The sequence below is a fragment of the Melanotaenia boesemani genome, chromosome 7, assembly GCF_017639745.1.
Source record: "Melanotaenia boesemani isolate fMelBoe1 chromosome 7, fMelBoe1.pri, whole genome shotgun sequence".
NCBI lineage: Eukaryota > Metazoa > Chordata > Actinopteri > Atheriniformes > Melanotaeniidae > Melanotaenia > Melanotaenia boesemani.
The window spans coordinates 28,934,753-28,959,717 of NC_055688.1; the positions used below are offsets into that span (position 1 = coordinate 28,934,753).

General features: G+C 38.3%; 1 protein-coding gene across 3 annotated transcripts in view; it reads right to left on the bottom strand.

Annotated features, from left to right (window-relative positions):
• The window catches only part of nlgn3a (neuroligin 3a), a 129,451-nt gene that overhangs the window by 72,539 nt on the left and 31,947 nt on the right, over nt 1-24,965 (bottom strand). The window contains exons 4-5 of one of the 3 annotated variants that reach the window (XM_041991031.1): nt 17,990-18,049; nt 9,632-9,781 (exon numbers count right to left, since the gene is read on the bottom strand). In XM_041991031.1, coding sequence (XP_041846965.1) covers nt 9,632-9,781; nt 17,990-18,049 — 210 coding nt within the window. Of the gene's footprint in view, nt 1-9,631; nt 9,782-11,631; nt 12,042-17,989; nt 18,050-24,965 lie in introns of those variants that run through there. The other 2 variants (XM_041991033.1, XM_041991032.1) reach the window with 2 other exon arrangements.

Consider the following 24,965-nt stretch of genomic DNA (forward strand, 5'->3'; position numbering starts at 1 on the left):
ACATTAAAAATCAATTGTTTATAGAGAGTTGCCATGAAATCTATGTCCCTGTAATGTCTATGAAATGATAAAATCTTGCCTAATTTAGTATATGACAACACCCACCTCATTTTGGAGATAATTTAGATCAGAGGGTTTTGGGGGTTATGAGATAATTTCAAGGGGTCACTAGATAACTAAAAAAATATATAGCCTACATTTATCAACTAAATTTGGGATGTTTTCCAGGGTTGTCAAATTAAACCATTAATTAAGAGACAAATCTTTAAAATTCACGCATTAACTTTTTTAACACAATAATAATAATAATAATACACGCCATATTAAAAATCTGAATTTGACATTATCTCTGTAGAAGATGCTGGTTTTGGGCATGCAGGTATTGTTTTGAACCATTAAAATCCTTCTTATTTATGATTATTCCAACAATTTTTGAGCCTTATATTTAGAGGATGGCTGCAAGATGACCCATTTGATATCACACAATTAATCACTAAGTCACTGTGCAGGGGTGGGGGTTGCGAATCCCAATACATCTTATCTTGGGGGTCGTGACTCAAACAGTTTGAAAACCATTGATTTAGGTCCAGCAGACAATAATGAAATCGTTATAAACTCTCCATCTACCCATTCTTAATCACTCTCCATAACCATCTGATTTAACCTAAGAAACATTAGAGTTCAGTTAATATTTTAGTTGAGTTTTATTCCTTTTGCCGTTTTTATTCTTTTTATTAAATTACATTTTATATATGTGTTCTTTTTACTTTTTGTCATGGTGCGGTGGTGGTGTGTGGACCCAAATTAAATTTAATATAAAAAGAACTGGGGAAATTGCATGGTAAAAACAAGGAAACACGACAAGACAATGAATGCTCCGACAAAAAGAAACTGAAACCCAGGAGTATAAATACACTGAAGGCAGCAAATTATACCAGGTGAGATGATGAACAGGAAGCAAAGCAAATGATAATATTTTGGGGAATTAACTACAAAACAAAACAGGAAAACAAACACAGGTTGTAGAACACTGTTCTCTGGGTTCGTGAACTAAATGAACTAAATGAAAAACCCACAGATCATGACACTTTTGACATCTTAGTCCAGTTTTTATTGTACCTGTTCTTAGCACTTTTGTTAGCTGAACTACACTTGTGTAAATTGTCTCCTCCTATGTTGCTTTTTTTTAACCCTTTGAATGTAAATGACAAAAAATTTGTCATAATAATATTAGTTTACTTTCATTTTAATAATAAGTCCCACCTGATGTAGCTCTGTTGTCCAAGACAAATTTCCCTCTGGGACAACAAAGTTAATCTTAATCTTCATAAAGGCACAGATGCAGGGCAGGCACAAAACAAACTCCTTATTAAAATATATTTCTCATAGATAACACCAGATGTCCATGTCCATTTCCATGAATATTTAGATTTTCTTTTGTTTGTTTAATAGCTTTTCTATAATTTACAGTGTGTGTTAATGCATGGCTGCTGAACCACAGTATGCTGCGAGCCTGATATCAGTAAACAGTAGTACAAGGTTGCATATTTACTGGAAAACTTATGGAAAAGTAAACAAGAAAGAAAACTGCTCATACCTTTGTTGTTAGAAAAAAATCTATTTTTTTTTCAAAACCAAGCATGATTTCACAATATTATGAATAACTATGATAATTGTAATCAAAGAGAAGCTTAAGGCGGCTATTGATATAATTCTCTAGCAAACTATTGCATGACAGCAGTGGTCTAAAGAAACTCAGATGGAAATCACCAAATTCTCTAGGATAGGAAATGTAACACCCTGAAAGTGCCAATCAGAGCCCAGTGCTCTGCTTCTATTTATACTTTAACACAGCAACAGCAAAACTATTTCATGAGAACTCCGTAACATCAAACCTTTAAATGTTTAGACATGCTATGTTACAAAACTGTCAGACAAAAAGAGGACTCTGTCCTGTTGAGAAATTGTTGTTTGACATCAAATGTTGTCTTCTGTGAGCTCGGTCATACTGTGCATGTCCCCCTTTCAGTTTTAATCAATACTTTGCAAGAGTTTCATGCAAGAGGGAAAACATCCTCTTGGAGATGGTAGAAAGCCAAGCATAGAGAAACAATAGCCCCCATCTTGGCTCTGTGTTTTGGTGCCAGAAGTTTGTAACAGTGTGTCTAGCAAGAGTGGCTTAAGAGTTAATTTCCTGGCAGTGTTTTGTAGGAGAGCTGCATCAACAAGCTGCTGCAGACTGGAACACCATTACTTCAATCCCTCACTCTCTGACATTAATAGGATGAATAAATGTTTTTGTTCTCTGCTTAATTTGGATGAATTCATCCAAATGGCAATGAAAACAAGTAAATATCCATCTCAGCTCCCCTCCTGATAATACAAGACAAAGAGAAGCACTCTGCCTTTGCTTTTTCTTCCACCTACTGTTTATGAATTTCTTTGCTCTGTACCAAGCTCATACATCAGATACTAACCAAAATGACTTGAAACTGTGAACGCATGCAAGAAAGACTTATTTTATGTCAGAGGGTTTATTTTAAGTCAATTCACCCTTGTCACTCAGGGAATTATGTTGAATTTAACTCTGTAATAACTCAGAAACAATTGTCATCCCTGACATCTGATATGACTACACACAAAGGCAGATTATTTCAAGCACTTTCTTTTAAAAAACTCTAAAGCTTCATATGGATACAACAGAAATGTGCGACATATTAAAGATGACTCACAGAGGACTGAGGCCCTAAATTTAAAAGATGTCAGTCTTATCTTATGTAGCATAACAAACCTGATTTGTTAAGGTTCCATCTCATAACCCCATTGGATCCAAAAAGGTACCTTGGCTTATTATGGAATGAAGGGTAAGGTTTGGGGGTGGCTTTAATGTTGTGGCTAATCAATGTGAACTAAAGCACCCAACAAGAGTGTTTGAATACTGATCCATTGGTGTAATATCATGTGACACTTTCCGAGTGCTGTGTGGCTGCATAGCAAAGTCCTTCACTGAAAGAGTAAAAAGAGCCAATGCTTTTATAGCATAGACAAGAACATCTTACAGTATGACTACTTAACCAGCATCCAGTAGAGTACAGTGTTCGGGTCAGGAGGCCATGAGCACACTGAGTGCAGCTCAACTCTCAGTGGAGCTCAGCTGTTATTCTGTAGTGAAAACAACTCCACAAACTTGAACAGTTGACTACATTTTTCAGTACAATATTGTTCACACGCAGCCACAAATACCCTCTGCCTCTCAAATCCCTAGCTGATTACCAACAGTCAACATTTTTTTAGTTAAGATGATGACACAAATAGACATGACAGTTTTGACCAACTCATTAACACTAAATAATGAACTAAGTAAAATTAAAAAATGGTTGATAAATTATCCTTAAATTTAAATTAAAGTAAAGTAATGTTATTTAGAAATTATAATCAAATTATAATCAAATACGCAAAAACTGGTTCATACAGATGGAGTGGTACCTGATAATGTTTTAGAAATAAAATTATATACCCTATAAGCTTAGTTGGAAAACACACAGCAGGCATATAACAACTAGAGCCTTGTAATTATTAATAGAGTTAAACATAATCTTGATCACAATCCTCTACATACCTTGTGTTGTTCTTTAATTCTTCCGTACCTAACCTACTGTGTAGAAATATGGGGAAATAATTAACTTGAAATACAATACAGTCACTATTTTACTAGAGAAAACGGCCATACGAATCATACATAAGGCTGGGTATCTTTAGCATACAAATCCTCTCTTTTTTAAATCAAAATTATTAAAAATGCAAGATCTTGTAAAATTACACAATTTACATTTCATGTTAAAAGCTTTTCATTACCTATTACCTGTTTTATTCAACCCCCCTTTTTCTCATAGAGACCAGTTGTACGTTTTGAGAGGATTTGGGAACTTGAGAGGTTTTTCTGTCTGTTTGTCTGTATGTGGTGTTAAGTTGTGAAACAGTCTGGGGCTCAAACTAAAACAATGTCAAAGCATTTACTGTATCAAATCCCTTTATAAACAGAATGTCTGGTCACAATACAGAGACAGTGAAGTTTAATTGTATTTACAGTATGTTGTATGGGTAGTCAGATTAGATGTTACTTACCCTTGTGGTATTCCGTTTACCAGCGTTAGTATTTGATCTTAAATGTTACATACCCTAATGGTAATATCAGCGTAAAAATATGAGTAAGTATCTATGTGTGGGGTTCAATAAGTTTTACTCCTCCCCACTCCTTTTTGAGAATCAGTGTATAATTCTTATTTTGTATAACCTGATTTAAGTAAATTGTGGGCTTAACTGTACAGCTACTGTTCTGCATCTTCTTCTGTTTGTTTTGTTCTGGGAACACTATCTGCTTGAAATTTAAATGAAAAATGAAATGAAATAAGTTCAGGAGAGGAATATAACCGAGAAGCGCAGATTCACATATCACACACAGAAGAACTGGCAATTCAATAAATCAATGCTTAATCACCTGGGCTGCTGCTTCAGCGATGAGGCCGCTGCTTTCACATGCACCCTTACACAGTACAGTAGGTCGAGGTTATTTAGATTGAATCTAAAACTATTCTTTTGAGGGCCTGAATAACTCGAACAGACTGAGGTGGCAGTCCACAGAGGTGATGGACGCACCATAAAAAGGCTGTGATCAGCGCGATATGGGAGATAAACATCAAAGGTCACAAATAAACTCTGTCAGGGGTGAAAACTCTTCCGAAGTACACACTGTACTTGACCACTTTCCTTTCTTAGAGCACTTGGCTGTGAGGAGGATTCTCACCTTGGGTTTTGGCAAGTGAAGCAGCCTTTGTTAATTTCTAATGCATTTTGAACTTAGTAATTAAGTCCCACCCCTCAAAGCCCACATCCCCCCAATGGACTGAGAAATTGACATGCTCCGGAGAGCCCATGAGTAATTATATTTGTAAAGAGCAGTGATACAAGATACTCCCCTCTGACTGGGACTCATTACACATCATTAGAGAGGAGCAGCAACTAGGCACTTGCATGTACATCATGTGCATTTGGCCACACATGCACAGTGTCTCTTTCTATTGGTCTCTTACACACACACACACACACACACACACACACACACACACACACACACACACACACACACACACACACACACACACACACTTACAGATCAATGGGCAGAAACTTAAACTCTGTTTGTCTTGAGTAAACAAACTGCTCCTCAGACCCCTGACCTGAGCACAGCGAGTCCAGTCCTACGATCGTCTGAATGGTGTAAAACTCTGCACTCGATAATTCATCTGTTGATAATCCTACTGCGGTGGGTCAATAAGTAATTAAAGATAAGATCTGAAATGAAATCTCATTCATCTTACCAGGTTGAAATATGAAAGTTTGCAAATGGGGCCTCAGGAAAATTGTGGTCTTTGAAGCAATAATTACCATTACAGCAGTGCAGAACTAAGAGCTGCAAGGGGGTGATAGAATACCCCCCCTAATTGAAACAGAAGTGCTGATGATTCAACACATAAGAGTACCTGAAGAGAATTCACCTCTATGTCCATCTCCTCTATCCACAGCATTTCACCTGAACCTCAACTACTCTTTCTTTTTTAATGAGTTTTGTGTTTTACTGTGGCTGCCATAGGGATCTTAAGAAGCCCCCCATTAAATATAGATAAAATCCACTGTGGCATCTACTCTGAAAAATGAAACAAAACAAACAAACAAACAAACAAACAAACAAACAAACAAACAAAACAAAAACAAATGCTTAATCTATAATTCAAACACACCAAACAAACTCTTTCAATAATTCTGCTTGATTTAAGTGTAAAGTCAAAAAGCCATCCAGGATGAAAACAGCACTACAGCGAAATCGGTCTCACAAAAATGAAATTGCAAAAACAGATAAGTAAAGGATTTATTTGCTGATATTTACTTTTGTTAGCTACTTTTAATTTGGCTGAAATATGTTAAATTAAATTGGTAAATTAAAATTATTTTTGGTCTCCAAGTTAAAACCTTTCAGCCCATGGAGATGACTGCTGTTGCATAATAGTTTAGGGTACTGTTTTAGTGAGATGTGTTAAATATTCAGATTGTTGTGTGTATATCAAAAGGTGTTTACTGCATTATTAATGAGATATTCAGATTGTGCATGGATGGTGGGGGTGCTACATTAGTGTCAGAAAATTTAGTTTGAGTTGCCTTATCTGCTTTCACTTTAAACTCATTATCATTTCTAATTCTCTCTGCCTCCATAGTTCCCTCGTTCTTTTAAGCTGCCTAATTAAACAGGCTTTCTTTGTTTCATTAATATTCATCTATTTATTTATTCAACATTTCTACATGTGAGCACTTTGCCCTTTATAGCATCTACAGATGTATACGACAGGGAAGTGAAACAGAGATTTGCTCTCATCTGTATGTCAGATGACCTGAATGTGTCTAAAACAAACAATCTGGTCCACTTAGAGCTGTTTTAGCTAGATTTATACTGAACTAATAATGGCATCACATAAAAAAATCCTGAAAACTAAAGCAAAATGAAAATAAATTTCTGATCTCTCATGTTATTGCATTTTGGGACTGAATTCACACAGCTAAGTGTTAATTGGCCTATCATGGTGTAATTTCTCTCACATTGCCTTTATTTGGTTTATATGAGTGTGTCAGTAACAGTTTAAAGTTGTACCATGGGGAGATTATCAGACCATGCTGCAGCGATGGACATTATCACTCAACTTCATGCATCACTTCTTCTCCATTCATTGGTCAGTGGGGCTGCTGGGGAGCTTACCATGAGAGCTGCTTTGTGAGCTGTATTTGTTCTCTAAAAGCGTGCATGTTTTTGAATGTGTGTATGTTTGCATGCGAATGTGTCCATCATGTGTGTGGTTTGTTTTTGCTTTGTCTCACTGACTGTGCCCTGGTGTGTTTGATGATGTGAGCACTTGCGTGTGCATGTGAGACTGCTCAGAGTATTTGTATTAAGTGTTTGTGTGCATGCATGTATAATGGCATTTGGTGAAACGTGGCAGCAAGAGAGGAAACATCTGACTCATAATTGAAGTGCCATGAAAGAAATATGGTCATGAATCTGTATTAGGCTTATGCACTCGGCTTAAAACCAGCGGCAGAAACGGGAGCATGCTCAGCCAGTGCTCTGACTACCTTCCAACCCTGAAGGCTGATTACAACGCTCAAAAGGATACTCCAGAAAAATGACATAGGAAAACACAACATATTTAGGGCGAGCAATCCTGATGACAAAATCGATAGGCCGTAGCGCTCTCATCTCCATCAAAAAGAGAGTCTTGGGATGAATGTAGTTGTACCTCTGTGATTCACCCACAGCAATCATCTCAATGTCCTGGAGGATAAAGCAGCACTCCTCAGTCAACCTCTTGCTCTTGACATGTAGAGCTCTCTAAATAGCAAGTTGAAGCAGAGTGCTCTTTTAGCTGGAGACATTCCATATTTTTCATGTTGTAAATAAATGTCATAAAAACACCTAAACCAGCAATAAACTGATATGGCTAACAAGCATGGTCTGTGTATACAAGCCCTGATGTGTCTCAATAGTTTGTTACTGCGAAGTGACTGTGGGCCCTTTAAGAAATATGCTTCAGTATGATAACCTGCCACAGGTTAAACCGTAGTGTGCAATTGTTAATTATCATGTGACTGGTTAGTGACCCCCTTAAGAATTCCCAATGCCAAACAACAAGAACCATTAATAAAGCTCATTTCTCTGGGACCCAGACATCCTTTGCTGTTTAGTTAAACACACACAGTACTGCCCCAATGGGCTACATGTCTTCATTATGTTGAACATGGGAACTTTTTTCTTTTTTTTTTTTTTTTTCCTTGTTTTTTTTTTTTTTAGTCCATTCACCATTCATCTTCTGTAAATGCTTGACCCACAAAACCTTTGCAACTGACATATGGGCCTCATCTGACCCATAAGACACTTGTTATAACTCACGTCCAGGCCTGCAACTGACATCTGGATCACATCTGGCCCACACAACACTTACCAGTCCAATAAACAAGCCGTTATTGCCAAAAGTAGCCCAAATTAGACCCAAATGTGTCTGTTATCTGGGTTAGATTGACTTTTCTTTGCCTCCAGCATTGCTGAATATAATATAATATAATATAATATAATATAATATAATATAATATAATATAATATAATATAATATAATATAATGAATTTTTAGTTTGTGCTTTAATTCGCATTGCCTTTACTTCATCCATCGGAGGTGTACCCCAACTTCAAGGATACATAATTAAATACGGTGTAAAAAATGGGTCTAATTTGACCCAGCTGTATTCATGTTTATTTCTGCTGTAAAGCTCAGCGTCTTTACTGTAGGATTGATGTGGACTTCCTGAAAAGGAGTCATTCAAAGAATTGTGATTTTTGGGACTTCCAGTAGAGATCCCAATAAACCCTTACAATCTTACAATTTCCCCTATAATTTCAGTAATCAAATTTACATTGACTGCACACCTTTGCCAGTGAATATACAAATATATTCCATACCTCTTTCTCCACTGCTCACCTAACTGAAGCTGTTCACTCTTTCCTCAGCTTCATCATGCTTGAAACATTACTAGCTGTTTGCTAAAATGCTAGCAAACAATTAATAACGTGCTTCAAATGATAAACTTTGATAATGATCATCAGCTTGTCAAGTCCTGGCCTGCACTTCCCTAGAACTAATATATATTTATTATCAGTAAAACACATGAATTTGTATTACGATGCTTTGAGACTGATAAGCTACACTATCGAGGCAAAGTGTTCACACATGACATAGTGCTAAAAAACACCATGTTAATAAGGCGAACAAGGAAGTCTTTTGACATGTATCTTCCATTGGAATCAGTTGACTTTGAGAGCCTGAGATAGCACAGGGAATCCAAAAAATATCGGAAAACAAATAAGTTTGTGCTTTTTATCTTTTCATGGAATGAAACATGGAAAAACACCAGCAGCACTATATATTAATAGCTGCCAACAACTTGGTTGAAACTGAAGCAATATCTCAACAAACACAAACACAGGAAGATTTCATTTTCTATTCAAATTGTTTGTTGTCTGCCAACAGTCACTCTAAATTAGGAAAATTTAGAGTGAACCCCCCTCCCTCTAAACAAACACACATACACACACCTGCAAACACATGTTTGTGTAAAAGTGGATTTAGCTGCGCGAGTCAATCTGCAACCACCTCCAACTTGGGGAAAACCTCTCGTTCTCGTTAACAGACCTTTCTCTTCTGCTCTAGCTCTCCAAAAACACGCCCATCTCATAATTTTTTCAGCTTCATTACAATTATGTCTTAATTTATTCCAAATCTCAGCTACAACAACTAGCCTACATTCAAGACTCAATTACTGTGACTGTGATACATGAGCACCACATCAACAAGAAGCACACGAACCAGTCTATGTTTTTACAGTCCTGTATGTATTTTCCCTCTGCCTTATTTAGAGTAGATGTAGCAATCAGCAGTGCTAATTACACCTAGTTGCCCTATAAAGATGCCCCAGAAAAATGTCCTTGAAGACAGAGGAGATAAAGGAAAAAAAGAAAAGAGGAAAATGTGCTTACCGAGTACTCCAACACGATAGTTAAGAGTGATAACGATGACATTTCCATAGCTGGCCAGGACGCTTCCATCAATCATGTTGCCTGTCCCCTCCATGTAGGACCCTCCATGGATGTAGACCATCACAGGTTTGGCCCCAGTATCTCGTATGTCTGCAAGAGTGGCCATCATTAACACATTCATTTTGCCGTCCACCCACTCGGATCAAGGGTCAGCTCAGATTCAGATACAGCAGTTACAGGACATGGTAGTCACAAACAGACAAACTGACTGTCCCCTCCCAGATACCAGCTGTAATCATACAGCCTACTGGCATACTAATTGAAATGGATGCAATATTCTATCAAATCTGCTCTATGAAAAACAAATTAATGTCCACTTGAGTTCTGCTCTGTTACAATAATTGGCCATCTCAACTGGAAATATGGCTGGTCATTTATCTCATGAATGGCAAACTACTAGGGATGTATGCAGGTGCTCGTTGCATTCCAAGAGTGGCGCCACTTCCTAATATAGACATGCAGAAACCCATTAGGGAGAATAAAGAGAGGTACTCTGACACATCTCCTATCTGGGGAGAAGGCTAATCTGGCTTGACAGTGATAGGGGAAAATGCACTAGCTAATTACAGAATGCTACCTTGGACCACTTTTTTTTTTTTTTTTTTTTAACACAGGTTTGTTGTGCTGCAACAATTTATTTGCACAGACCTGCTTGGATTCACAGGCAGTCCCATTTCAGTTTTAGTTTTGGGAAAAAGGTTGTTTATTTTACTCCAGAACCAGGGTTTGATACCCAGCTGGGGTGACACTCTAGCCAGATAAAGCACATCTAGAGGTAGAGGGAAGAAAAAAGCCTCTGTCTGAGGAATACACTGAATTACTGACTGGCTAGCTTGAGCTGGGAGACAAGACAAGAAACTCTCTCTCTCTCTCATTTTCGCTCCTGCACCCCCCACCCCGAGTCCTGTGTAGCTTCTCACCCCCCCTCACTTTGTATCGTTTTCACTCACAGACTCTCCCCTGTCTCTCTCCATTTCTCTCTCGCCTTTCCTCCATCTCTGTCCAACTCTTCGCCTTTCCCTTTTTTTTTTATCTTAAGCCCCGAGAGTGGTGAGAATGAGAAGGGGTAAGAGGGTAAAAAGTGAGAAAGAGAGGAAAGGAGATATATATAAAGATAGACTGGAATGCCAAAGAAACAGAAAGGAGTAAGGAAGTAAAGAAGGAGGGAAGAAACAACAAAAAAGAAAAACAAGTGAAAGGAGAGAAAAGTAAAACAGCAAAATATAAAAGAAAGGGAAAACAGGAGCAAAGAAAAAAGGAAATAAGAAAAAGGAATGAAACCAATGAGCTCAGATTTTAAAAGGTGGCTTTGTATCCTGGTTGCTATGGCGACTAAAAGCCAAAATCCTGACGAATAGCTAATAAGAGACAACATCCTGCACAGCCTAATCTGCATCGATCTGCAGGCACTCCTCATCATCATACACCTATCTACATAAGCATGCTTAACACAGAGAACAACTATGTACATGCATTTTGTAACCTTCACAGCAGGACTCAGCCTTAATTCAAAGATTTTTTTCTTTCTTTCCTTTCTTTTTTGTTATATTATTCCCTCAGTTATTCATGACCCTGTTAAGTTTAAAAGCAAAGCAATAACTTGTATATTATGTGGACTTATTTATGGCTTCCTTTATCTTGCTGGTATCTGAGAAGGCTACATAGTGAAATGTGATTTATAGCTGACTTCTCTATACACACACTTGTCTTCGACAAGAGGAGGAGAGGATGCATGGGGTGAGAGAGCATGAAAAGTACAGTCAGAGAGAGGAGGGAGAGTGGGGAGGCTTGGGGGTGGGAGGGGGGGAAGAAAAACAATATCCTATACAAGCTATTCAAACAAATGGGTCACAGATACAAAGAGAATGGCAGAGAGGAAGAAGGAACACAGGGCCAGAAATAAGAAAAAAGAGATTAGTCATGTCAATGTTATCAGTCACCTCTTTTGTTGATTCATATTGTGTCACCATGACAACAGTCAAATCCCTTTGGGAGAGCAATCCAAAACACCGAAGCTCCACTTGTTCTAATCTATTTATTGAGTTGATCTGATGTGGGAGGTATCACACAGATATGATAAACAATTCTCTCTGACACTGATTTTCAGAAAAAAGTATACATGCAAAAGATCCCGCCTAGAATTTGATTTACAAAGAAAAAAAATAATCCTTTCTGGATACATCTGCATCTGTACTGTAGAATATTGTGGCTTGGAAGTAATGAGATGAGTAGCTCATGTCAACCGATCAGATCAGTGTTTTATTGGTAACTGTGCATAGCCTAATCTAGTAAAGCAGGTGACTAAGTAGCTACCTCAAAAAGCTGCAGATTCTCCAAGGCAAACGCATCATTACATTAACACATACATAAATAGTAGCTGTAGTAGAAAAGAAACAGATAAGTTTATTAATGCATGGCAGGATGTATTTTCATCAAAACTTCATGCGGAATGCATTTACAGTATAAAAAAAATTATGAACAAACTCGTGTTTTGCAAAGGAACAAAAAATATAAACTGTGAATGATGGAAATTTAGATGAAAGCTGATGTGGAAAGATAAATGAAGTGAACATAAAAACAATTTATGTACACTGTCACATCAGTTTTCTGATATATTTCTCTCTACCAGACAAATGAGATCATGCAACACCTGCTATGCAGTAGCATACACTCATACACTCCCAGCACACATTCTACTAACAGCAAATAATCAATTGAAATGTCATAATTTGTCACTTAATTGTCAAAATTAAGTGACAATTGCCCAGTCAATGAATAAATCTAAGGTTTTCCATTTTGACAGTGGTGACAGTCAAACCCACAAATACATCACAGGGCATGAATTTTCTAAAGGACTGAGGGGCACAACCTTTCAGAGGTGCCTCTGGACTGATTGGAGTGTCAGTGGGAAGCATAACTCAAGCCTGAGCCTCTAAGTGTTGCTGCTGCAAGTGAAACTCACCAGGAGGGCTCCGAGCACTCCTTCCTTACTCCACTATCTTCGCTCTCAACCTCAGCCACCTTTGCCTCTAACTGCATTGAAATAGGTCAGTCATATATCTGACACTGGGTGCCCCAAAACTGGCCTTGATACTGAAATGTTGGACTGGATAAAGGGCGAGTGGAGATAACTGTAGGTGGCATTCAGTGTGTCAACACTTAGGGAAACATGGTGGCTGTCAGCAGCTATCACTGAGGTCTGAGGCGGAGGGAAAAGGGTGACGACGTTCTGATGTGGCAGGACATGACTTGCACCTACTGTAGCGCTCTTGTCAGCCCAAGCTGTACGGCTCATTCATGACAAGTTCATTACTGGCTATGTTCACATTTAAGAACTGTGTATAGTTTGTCTGGGGAGGCCCTTGCAAAACAGCCAGGGTAATTATAGTGAATCATGCTGCAGTCTCTGACAGTGTTCTGAATGTCATTGAATGTCTGCTTAATATTCCTTTTATACTGGACCAAATGAACTCACACTGTGTGGCAGGGCCTTGCAGAGAAAAATAACTTGGAAAAAAGGAGCACACAGTAACAAACAGACTTCTTTGAACTTGAAGTCACAGTAGAAGGTGGATAAAAGATAGCTACAGCATAGCTATTTTTATGTATTAAATGTGCTGTATAAAACACTGAGCGCTTACCTTGTGAGGCGACAGGATTCTCAAGATATTCTTATGAGATTAGAGGATCACCTAACTAACATTTTCACTAATGAAAGAAGAGCCAAAAAAACAAAAACACTCAAGGTTTTGTCTGTATATATAATGTTTTCACTTTCTCTTCTCTTGACTACATTCATCAAGAGTTTGCATGTACAATTGGATCAACTTTCACAGACAATGAATGCCATGTCTGTGATAGATGGTGATTCAACCAGTCATCATCTTTTTTAGAAAATACTTGCCAAGTACTTTCCCAAACAGTTTCCAGTGAAGATTTCACAAAAGACTAATTGTCCATCAGTCAACAAGGACACCAGCATCTCAGACCAAAACAAACAGAAGGAAACCAACTTGGAGCCCTTCTTGATCTCAGAAAAGCCAAGCAAATGTTGATGCTGGTCTTGTGCCATTCTTGGTCAGAGGCCTTTTCAGCTAAAGAAGTTTGTTTCTTCAGTGCAGGAAAATCTGAAATTGCTCCAGACGACATATATATTGATTTTACAAGGTGATGCAGTAAAAAATTTGCATATAAAACATTTAGGCTGAATGAGTTTCAGAGCCTATAAATGAATCAAGTGCATATAAATTGTGAAAGCATTTTTCATGCTTTCATTTCATAAAAGATGGGCATCAAAACAGTGGCCTACAGGTTACTGCAGAAACCCTGATACTTCTGAGTAACTGAGAAAATCAGACTGCAGAATTGGGTGCACTGTACAAAAAGTACACTACAGTAAAAGTAATGGGAGGAATAACCTTTGTGTGAAGGTGACTTTTTGCTCCCTGACTGCAGTGTTTGTGTGTTAAATGTGATGTTGGCAGCAGGACTGACAGTGTGTGTATGTGTTTGAAGGATGGAGAGAAGAGAGAGATGCGGAAAGATAGTGACTGAGTTAAATGAGAGCGAAGACACTGAGAAGCCTACAAGACTATTAGACAAAGCCCCTTACAGCTGGCCTGGATCTGGATGAGAGGAGGAAGAGACAGAGGTGCTGTCATCCCTGAGACTCACAGACAGCTGTTTGCTCCTGAAGTAAAAAAAAAAAAATACAAAAAAAAAATAAAACTCTAGTCTTATAAGGAGGTCTGGTGAATGAGCTACAAAATCTGATATTCCGTACAAAGTCACTGAAGGGTTAATGAAAGCACACCATCAAACAAACAACATGCTGTGGCATTTCTTAAGGAGTCAAACAGTCTGACAACTATTTCTACTCTCCATTCTCTATATTTTTCAAAAGCATTGTCCTTTATAATTTTGCTTTTGAATAATTTTGCACCACACCTTTAAGAAATATAAAACAAAATATAAAAATAATAGATGGCACTAGGATTCTGGCCCTTTCACCCTTGGGAAAGGCTAAAATGATGCCCTATGGATCAGCCATTAGCTGAAATGCTTATCTTGGAAAGAAGCAGAGCTGCTGCATTCCAAAGATCTCTGAATAAATGGGCTTCAAGGGGCATGATTCCTCATCCCTGCCACATCAGAGAGAATAGGATAGTGGCAGACTGGAGAGAATGGTGTGTGAATTGCCCCCACTGTCGATTTACCACTCTCCAGGCTGCCTGAGCTGAGCTGAGGACTTTGCTGGATGGGGATCCAGCCAGGTCTGTGCAATGGAATTAATGGTAATACCCAGGCAGGTGGAGCTCAGCTCTGCTCTCTGGCACAGAAACGATGGAAAGTATCTCTGAGGGTGGGGGTATGTCTATGTGTGTATGTGTGTGTCTTCAGTGCTTGCTTCTAGTGCTTGGAAGCAGGCTTTGTGTGTGGGAACAAATGTGTGCATTTGTGAACTCACATTGCGCTGAAGCATTCCTTAGAGTCTCGAAGCGCCAAATGGCAGACGAGCAAACGGATCTATTTTTCATCAGTGGAAGTGGGCTGGGGCAGCAGTGGTGCAAGACACTCTTGAGGTGGGGTGGGGATGGCCGCCTCTCGCTGCCTATCACTGGGCACAGTACCTCAATGCGACTGCCATGTTCCACCTGGGAGATTTAGCTCCTACACAGACTCACTTCCTCTATTTACATGCCCACCTTTATCTAACAACAGCAGGTAGGTGATTGAAAGCTTGCAATGCTTTTTACAGTGCAATAACAGCCTCTGTAAAATTGAGTGTTGATTGTGGGCTGGTGTAAATCACAGCAACTTGGCCCACATGGTTGTGTGGCTAGAGGGAGCGTTGTGGAGAATTTGAATGCATTTGGGGTGCCAGGGGCTAGACTGTTGCTCAGACAGTCAGGCGGACTCACGCACGTAAAGATAGCAAGACACACACAGAAAGACAAAGCCTCAGGAATATTAAGTCATATACAGACTAAAAAGGTTTCGCATTTCAGTTTTATACTTTCCATTTGCTGGCCTCTTTGTTCTGTTAGTCAAATCTTTTTATTGGTTGTTCCTCAGTCCTTTTACTGTTAATTTATACATCACTCTTCCATTACATATGCTGCATTTCTTTGGGAACACAAGAAAAACCTTTATTGTTCCAATATTTAGTAGGATTAGAATTTAAGAACATGTCTGGAGGTTACAGCAGAGAGGAGGGCAGTTCCAATATATTGGATGGAGGGAGCAAATTAGCCCAGGGTGGACAGACTGCCAACTGAGACAGCATGGTAATGCTGGGATGAACAGACTGAAAGATGGAGGGGGTTACACAGAGAAACCAGACAAGATAGTAGCTCTCTCAGCTGAATAAGAATATGTGGATAAGAGGTGTGTCAGCTACAGAGTTACAGTGGGTGTTCTGCTTGTGCCCTGATTCTATTTGTCTTTTAACTAAATAAAGATGTGTGATTTTTAATTGGTGTTGTACACAGTAAAATTACTATAAACTGGGAGATTGCTATTATCCCCAATAATAGTGCAGCTATTTGTGAGAGCAAAAGCTGGTACGACAGCTTACAAGGACTTTGTGGTTTGTGCAGCGAACTTAACTATCCTTCAATGCAGAGAGACTTTATTTTTTTTTAACAGCGATAACACCTCTCTGTTGGGGGAATTACAGAAGGGCAAAAGGGGTATCAAATCTCAGGCCATAACAGTTCTACACATTCACCAGAACAATGAAAATCTTCTGAATCATATTTAGCGACTGATGGCCAATTCTGTCACACATGCATTAGTTACAGTGCTGTGGCAGAGATGCTGCTGGGACTGTATTGTGCTTCCTCGGTGATGCTCTGTAAACAGCATTAGTTGCGCTCAGTAAAGAATAGACTTGTCACATTTTCAGTGGGGCTAGTCTAGCACAACAGCTTGGAGACCAAGCCACTGTGTATGCATGCAAAGACTTGCCAGACAAAGGGATCGGCACTTGTCAGCAATTTTAAACGGACTTAGGGCTACATACAGATGCACGTGTGCTCGCCTGAAGGACGATAAAGCTGCACATGCATGCACATATACACACAATCAAGTCAGAGACTGAGAGCAACAGCTTGCCCTGGGCTTGAATGAGAAAACACCTGTGTGTCAAAGTGATGCCATGGCAACGCTTCCTATTCTATCATCAAGGCCAGCATGTTTTTTTTTTTTTTTTCTGAAAGAAGAGGCCACTGGCAACAAGGAAGCAGCTTCTCAACAAGCTCTTAAACATCCTGACAAACCCAATAGGATTTAAAATGTAGCTTCTTCCCAGTAACATACTGTAGAGTTGTGAGTTTTTAACCAACATAGGACCAGCAGTAAATACATTATGGCAATACTAAATTCAAATAAGGGAAAGGATATAGAAATTTACTGTGGCATTTAAGTTTGCCTACTAAACGGAAATCAGTTGTGCTCTAAACATGTGCTGTGCACCGAAACAGCTTTTCCCAGATATACAGTTAAATCTCATACACGTGACGCAAAAATCCAATCTATAATAAACAAATGGAGTGTAAATCAAGGGCTTTACCTGGATACCTAACATCATGCTTGCATCACCTGCCTCACAGGGGCGAAAGGAGGCAAGGGCGGGGCAATATCAAGGGTTTGATTTAGATTCAGAGACTTAAGCCGTTTCTGTTGCAGCACAAGAACCGTCTCTCATTCTAATCTCCGCAGAGATCCACTCTGAGCCAGGAATATCCCAAGATAAATATGGAGAGTGAACAATGCGATTGCTGAGCAGCAACTTCCCATTTTCTACACCTCTCGTCTCTAATCCTCTTCAGCAGCTCTCCTGAACTGCCGCTCCTCATCTAAATCTGCAGGCAAACCCGATGAACAATCTAATATTACACTGCTGGTTCTCTTTTCCTCTGCCATTATCACCACCAACACAGCTCTTCACCACACCTTAAAAAGGGGCTTCAACCACTGCCACTACTCTTGTAATAACAGTGTCTCCAGTCACTTTGTGTGATAATAAAACAAGTCAGCCTGGTCTGGCTAAGGCTTGGTTATCTAGAAACCAAACCTCATTTGGCTTGGAATTTAGAAAGAAATGCAGTCACATTCACACACATGCACTCTTTATGGAAATACTGCTCTACAGATTGTGATGAGATAGGGGTGCTTGTTGATGGCATTTGAAATCAGAAAAAGAATAAATATATCAAACAAATCCATAAACGATCATAAAACTGTGACATTTTTAGAAGGAAATCATGCAGCATCTTTGTTCACCACGGAAAATACCTTCGTCTTCATCACCGTCGTTATCCGCTAAATCCTCGCCCTGTTTTTTTGCATGGGCGCCTGTTATTGAAGCAGGGAGAGACATAGAGAGGCACAGGGAAATTCAAAATAGCAACGTTTGGCAAAAACAGATGGTAAAAGAGGCATTTCAGTGAGAGCAGTAATTAAAACCACATGCGGATGAAACAATGTTCATTTAAATGCATTCCCATAACAAAATTTCTTTTTTTTTTTGTACACAGCTCAATTAACAATAACAGACACATAAATCATTCTAATAGTACTAACAAAATCAAAAACCTACACTGAGTCAAAAAAAAAAAGAAAAAAAAAGAAAAAAAAGAAAAAGAGCACAGTTTGCAGAAATAAACTCATAACAAAACTCCACTGTTACTGCAGCACATTAAAGGCAGAGTCATACAACACTGACATTTTCAGAAAAACCCTTAGAGATTTATCAGGGGAAAAAAAAGAGCTAATCCCAGTGCTCTGGGAGTTCTACAAAAATGAACTGTTAAAGAATACAATTCTGTTTTTTTAGATTTGCCTCTAAAGGACTGTTGTGCATTTTTACCAGACTTTAAAAAAAAACCTTGTAATATCATTTGAAAACATACTTAGTAAAACATCAGTTTGCAACTTAGGTTTCCAGTTAAAGACAATTAAAAAAAAGAATGCAAGCAAATTCTTTTAAATGGTAAATAAGCACAAATCTGTTGAAATAAAGGGTTTCAAATTATAAACAAATGTGCATGTAGGGCAACAAATTCCTTAGGTACAAATTTCTGAATAAATCTGAAGATTGTGTATAATCACTGATGTGCGCAGTTATACGTGTGTGTCTCTGTGTGCTGAACCACATGTAATATATTTTCCTTGTTACATACATTTGCCTTAAAAACTACGCCCACAGGGTTCATTTATGTCTTATGCAAACCCTGTTCTTATCCACCTGTGACACAGTAGTATTCAAAACTGATAAGGACTTTTTGTTGTTGCTTACCAGCAACATATAAGCACTTAAAGATATCAATCCTAGTTAGTAAGATGATTTTTATCAGTCCATCCCTTTGACAATCTGTCATTTTCTGATAAGACCACAAAAAGATACACTATTTTTGGAGAATAACCTTTTATCTAGCACCCTGTCAGGTCAGATTTTCCTCTTGAACAGTGCTCAGTACAGTAGATCGTAATGCTGCTGGTGACTTTTCCTCCTGTGCAATCACTCGGTCAGTATGAATATAAATCAATAACCAATCATAACGGGCCCAGTGACATGGAATTTACTAATCCAGTCATTATTACAAGGGGGTGAGAATTCTTCTAGGAATAATGTTTTATCAGCTGAGATGGGTTTGACCCTTGTCTGAAGCAAAAAGTCACTGCTACTGGCTTCAATTAAAAGACAATTAACATTTTTCTTTTTTTTTTTTTGTTTCAAGCATACTCTGGTCTCTGGCCATGTTAGACGTTAAATCTTTCCTCTCTTACCACCCTGAAGCAAATTATTAACTTATTCTTCAAGACCTTTAATAGCCTGAAGATTCATGATCAGTAGGGATGATCCCAATAACTACAAATGAGGCTGTTCAGTAGAATAATTTAATTGACTATCAGCAAAGTTTTCTGCCCCACTGCTCTGCTTTTTCTGACACGAGTTACCTTATGGGCACAGCACATACCCACTAAGCAGTTATGCAATAAACACCTTGAATACTGTGTCCCTCCATTTTAAGCACTGTCAATCAAGTATCATGTACTGTATATGTTGCATCTATGCAAATGCTTTATCCTGATGTGTGCATGAATCCATCTGCTCACTTCTATCTCCTCCCTCCTATCCTCCCCTCTCCTCTGTCTTTTTTCTTAATTGACACTGTAGATGCAATAAAACATGATGCATAATGTAAAAGGCTGCATGTCATGACATTTACTAAGTAAGTTTATTCTTTGAAGTGGAGAAGCCTTTTGACTTTCCTTTTATTCCCCGATAAGTTCAGTGACCTTGGTCAGTTTGTTCATCGGTTTTGTAACACAATGAATAATACAGAATACAAAATATGGGATGTCATATTAGCTTTAGATGCAAACACAATCATGTGACAATGAAAACCAAAGCACAAATGGACCACATCAGCGGGTAATAAGAGGTTAGTAGATGTAAAGGTAAAGATGTTATATATATATATTTATATATATATATATATATATAAAAAGGCTGGGCATGTGAATGCATTCTTATCGCATTAATGCATTCATTGATTAACAATGTTAAATTTTTTTTAACGCCTGCTAATGCAGGGCTTTTTTTCTTTTCTACAAACTGCTTGCTCAATGGCCACATGCAGAGGCTTACAGTCCAAAGCCTCTTCCTCCATGTCTGGTCCTGCTGCAGCGGTGCTTCTGATGTAATCAGGAGAGAGCAGGTTTATTAAAATAAATGACGTTTTCTATCTGACACTTAAAGAAAAAAAAAAGAACCAACATTTCTCTTTGTCTGTCAAAACCCATGCACATGGGCAGAAAATTGTGATTTTTGGACAGGAACCTGCTCCCAAAAGACAATAAGAAGCATAACTTCTATTTCTTGTTTTATTAACTAAATGCCGTTTTATCCTGGTGGATATAAGTTTTGAGGCAAGACAGCAAAGGTAAGACATTTTATGACTATGCTTTACAAACGTGAATCCTAATTTGGGCCCTCTTTTGCCTCTGGTTTGCGGAATCTTGGTCATAGTGAGACGAAAATTAGAGTTTTGGAATCTGTGGTATGTGAGCTTTCATTAGAGGTGTCATTTGTCCCTATTCGTGCCGGGGTGGACTCGGGGTGATGTAATTTGTGTTTACATATTTTTTCGGATTTTTGTACCTGGGCTTTTAATTGCTTGTTGTCTTAACTGTGTTTAGTGGTCATAGAAATGGTTTTACTGAGCTGTTAGCTGATATTCTGGACTTTCTGTGGATACCACACATGTTTATAGTTAAATTTACAGACCTGACGTTACACCTGTAAAACCCGATGTTAACCCCTCAACTCCTAGTAGCGGAGGGTGCAGGTGCAAAAGGTTAAGCTAAACAGTCATGCTAAGAATGCAAAGCAAATTTATCTCTCCTCATAATTTAGAAGCTGTGAGATTAATCCTACTTTCGCTCTGTTCACCTGATGGCTGATCTGCATCAGATAATGTTCCTTCTGTGTTTAGAAGGAAGCAGCTTCACAGCTTTAAATTCATCCTGCTGACTTTTTACCTTTCAGTCCTGAAATTTCCATCCTTTTTTGTCAGAAATATGATATATATATATATATATATATATATATATATATATATGTGTGTGTGTGTGTGTGTGTGTGTGTGTGTGTGTGTGTGTGTTGAATTGTGCATAAAAATACAAATAATCATAATCAAAATGCACATATAAAGGCTTATTTACAATATTTAGACATTTTACATTTATGCAGATGAGCATATGAGATGATGTCCCTTTCGAATAATTATATTAAGCAAACTTACAATAGAAATATTGTACCATAAGTAATTGGCTATAGAACATTTCAATATTCATATCAAGTAGTTTAAAACTTTTGTTTCCATTGAAATTGATTTTATTGTGAAATACATCATTTTTATAATTAGTAACTTTCTGAGCTAAAATTGCTAACCCTACACCACTCACATCAAAAATTCAAATTTGACTTTTTTGTAGATTTTGAAGGTTTTCAGGGTTTTTCATACATCATCAAAAGCCTGGTTTAGTGACTATAGTCATGGTAAAATACACACTTGTTTTTGCCTTTATTTCATGATTTATGGAGCGTTAATAAAGATACACTTCTCTTTTGCTAAGACATTTGACATGTTGGGATAAGCATTAAAGCAGATTTAAGTAGAATTAAACTGGAAATGGATTGAACTTACTTTGATTAAAAATGTGAAAATAAAAAAAAGCTATAAATGCCTTGTTACGTCCACCAAGGTGGAGGCCATGTATTCAACGGCTTTGGCTTGTATGTCTGTCTGTTAGCAACATAACTCAAAAAATTAATTGATGGATTTTGATAAGATTTTAAAGCAATCTCAGAAAACGAAATAAGGAACACGCAATTAGAGTGTTGGGGTGAGCCGGATCACCCCCTGGATTCCGAATTTTTTATTAAAGAATCCTTTACATATGAAGATAGGGATAATTTTGCCCTTGAGCTTCTAACTTAAAAATAATGCCCACAATCATTGGCAAATAAATGAATAAACAAACAGATAAATAAAAAATAAAAAATACAATAGATTGGAGGAGGTCTGTGCTCTCTGGATGCTTCTAGTTTTAAATTTGTACAATCTTAAAATATCTAGCTTTGTATTTTGGCAGAACATATTTCCGATTTGTCTGCCTTTTCTCATGTTAGCTTCAGAAGAAACTAAGAAAATCAACAGCACAGCACAGAAGCAGCTGCACCTACTCTTGCATGCACTGTTTTATCGACATGGCTAAACAACAGGTTTATTGAGTGATAGAGCTTTAGACAGGCATAGATTAGATGGCAGGTGTCAACAGGGAACCTCTGTCACTTTGAATTTTGTTGTCTGCAAGTCTGCATGTGTGTATGGATCAAATGCAGCATCTATAACGGGAACTGAAAACGTGACATCTGTATCTGACACAAGCAACTCACGCAAACCTATATTTGACCTTGCATCCTTTGAAATTATGCCAACGTGGAAGGGCATCTCCTTAAAATAAAACTGCATCTTTTTAAAATGGATGTTGTATTATACTTAAATACACAAATATATTTTTCATCGCCGGCCTTCAGGAGTCAAAATTTGCATTACAGCTAAACAGGTGGAATAACGGCTGTTATTCTTGTTCCATGACAGGTGTAATAGAAACCTGTCACATTTATCAAATCAGGTCAAGAAAAGTCACATTAGATGGGCTTACTTGTTACATAAAAGGTATTGAAATGTAACATTTCAGCAGGATGAAATTTCAAACGAAGACATTCAAGTAGTTGGCTACAATTTTACATAACTAAACCAAAGCATGTACACACACATGAACCCAAACTCAGATAAATACATACGGATCTCTTAGACTCCAGAGACTTCTTGACTCAGTCCACAATTCACTCAATACATCGTGGAAAGGCTGAATGTTAACTGCCTTTCCTTTTGCAGGAAAAAGGTTCACTGACAAAAGATGGGCCTTGGAGTTAAATATCAGAAAGGTCAGGATGTGGAAAGGGACTTAGTGAAATGTGAAATGTAGCAGCCTTGACAATTTAGAGCAGTTATATTCAGTCTCTAATCCTCAGGTGGCCATTTGTCTCTTTCAGAGTGCCCAGATTCGTTGTGAGTTTTGAGTCTTTCTCTCTTTTTTCCTCTCTCTGTCTGTCTGTCTCTATCTCTATCAATCTGTTTCCCAGTGCAGAGGTTAAGGAACAGCTTGGGAGGGACACATGAGAGAGAATGATGGAGAATGCAGCTAAAAGGTTAAGGAGGCTGTAATCCTGCAGTAAAGGACAGCCAAAACTCACACTGTGCTTCAGCTGCTACCAAAGAAGTAGAAAACAAAACAAAAAAAAAATAAAAATAAAAAAAAAGAAGAGAGAAGACATCAAAAAGAAATAAAATATTGTCAAGCTTTCTTTCTGTCTGCCCCTTAGCTTGAGCTGGAGAGGGACAGACCTCTAAGTTTCCACTGTTTTACTGCTGTTTTTCTTCTATTTATTTATTTTTTTTGGGGGGGGGGGTTAAGAAATGCAACAAGAAATATGGTAAAGCACAGCTCATGTGGGTGCAAACAATGTATGATTTTTAAATATTTTCACATCTGATTTCAAAAAGAGCGAAAGTGCTTATCAGCTTTCAAGGATATAAACCAAGCATTTTTGTGAGAAATGCTTGCTGACAAGAAAAGTCCACAGGGCACCTTTAACCTCTTTATCTCTACAAATGCACTGGCAGGTGCTTTGATACAAATGTATGATGTGTGTCAAAGCAATGTTCATTCTTTTGGGACACCAAATGTGACAGGCTGATTTTTAGGGGCATTTTTTCATACATAGACATCGCTGTGAATAAGTCACTCAACTTAAGGGATCATTTCAGGGGCTGAAGAAGCTAGGTATACACTAACAAGAGATTAGCTTAAAATTGTGTCTTTCTCTGTAAATAGGCTTTAGGACTCCACAGGCTCTGTTTCCTATTGCTTTTAATTTGGTATAAACAAAGAAAAGAACAGACTGACCAAACTGACTGTGGAAGCTGGACAGCACAGCAGCAGGAGTCCTCTGAATAGCTGAAAAGAAACTTCCTGCTTTGGTCACGTCTTGCATCTCAAGTCACTCTGATCAGACTTGCTGACTGGCTACAGTCCTCACTCACTGTAGTCTAAAATTGGTCCACATAGATAATCCTACTAGATAGTTGGTATACACTTAAACAAATGGTTGTTGTTGGTGGTGCAGAGGGATCTACTCTGTTTTTAAATCACACAATACAGATTTTGTCCTTGTTTTCTGGGAAAGTTTTAGCCCCTGTCTGCTTGGCGTACAGATTTCCCCAGCAGCACTCAGGGAGTGGCCCCTCCTTCCCTGAGACAAGGCTGAGTTGGCCAACCAAAGGGATTAGCATGCTTTGTAACTGTCTGCCATGTTGCTGATACAGTCTAACCAGGATTGGAGCTCTTCTGTAGTTTTCTTAGCTTTCTAACATCTGTAGGTCATGTGGTAAGAGGGGGAAAATGTCCAGTGCTTCTAGTCGGGTAGTTAATCTACAGGTTTGCCAACTGATGGGACTGTTCGGCACTGGCACTGAGCTGCAGAGCACATGGTAGTCTGCTGCCTGTGAAGGCTGCATGGGAATGATAGCTGAGTGGTTCAAATCAAGCCAAAACGCACAACAGATTTTGCTGCACTTATCTCAAATAGACTCATGATGAGGGATGAATTTAGGAGTCAGGGAGGTCGATCTCA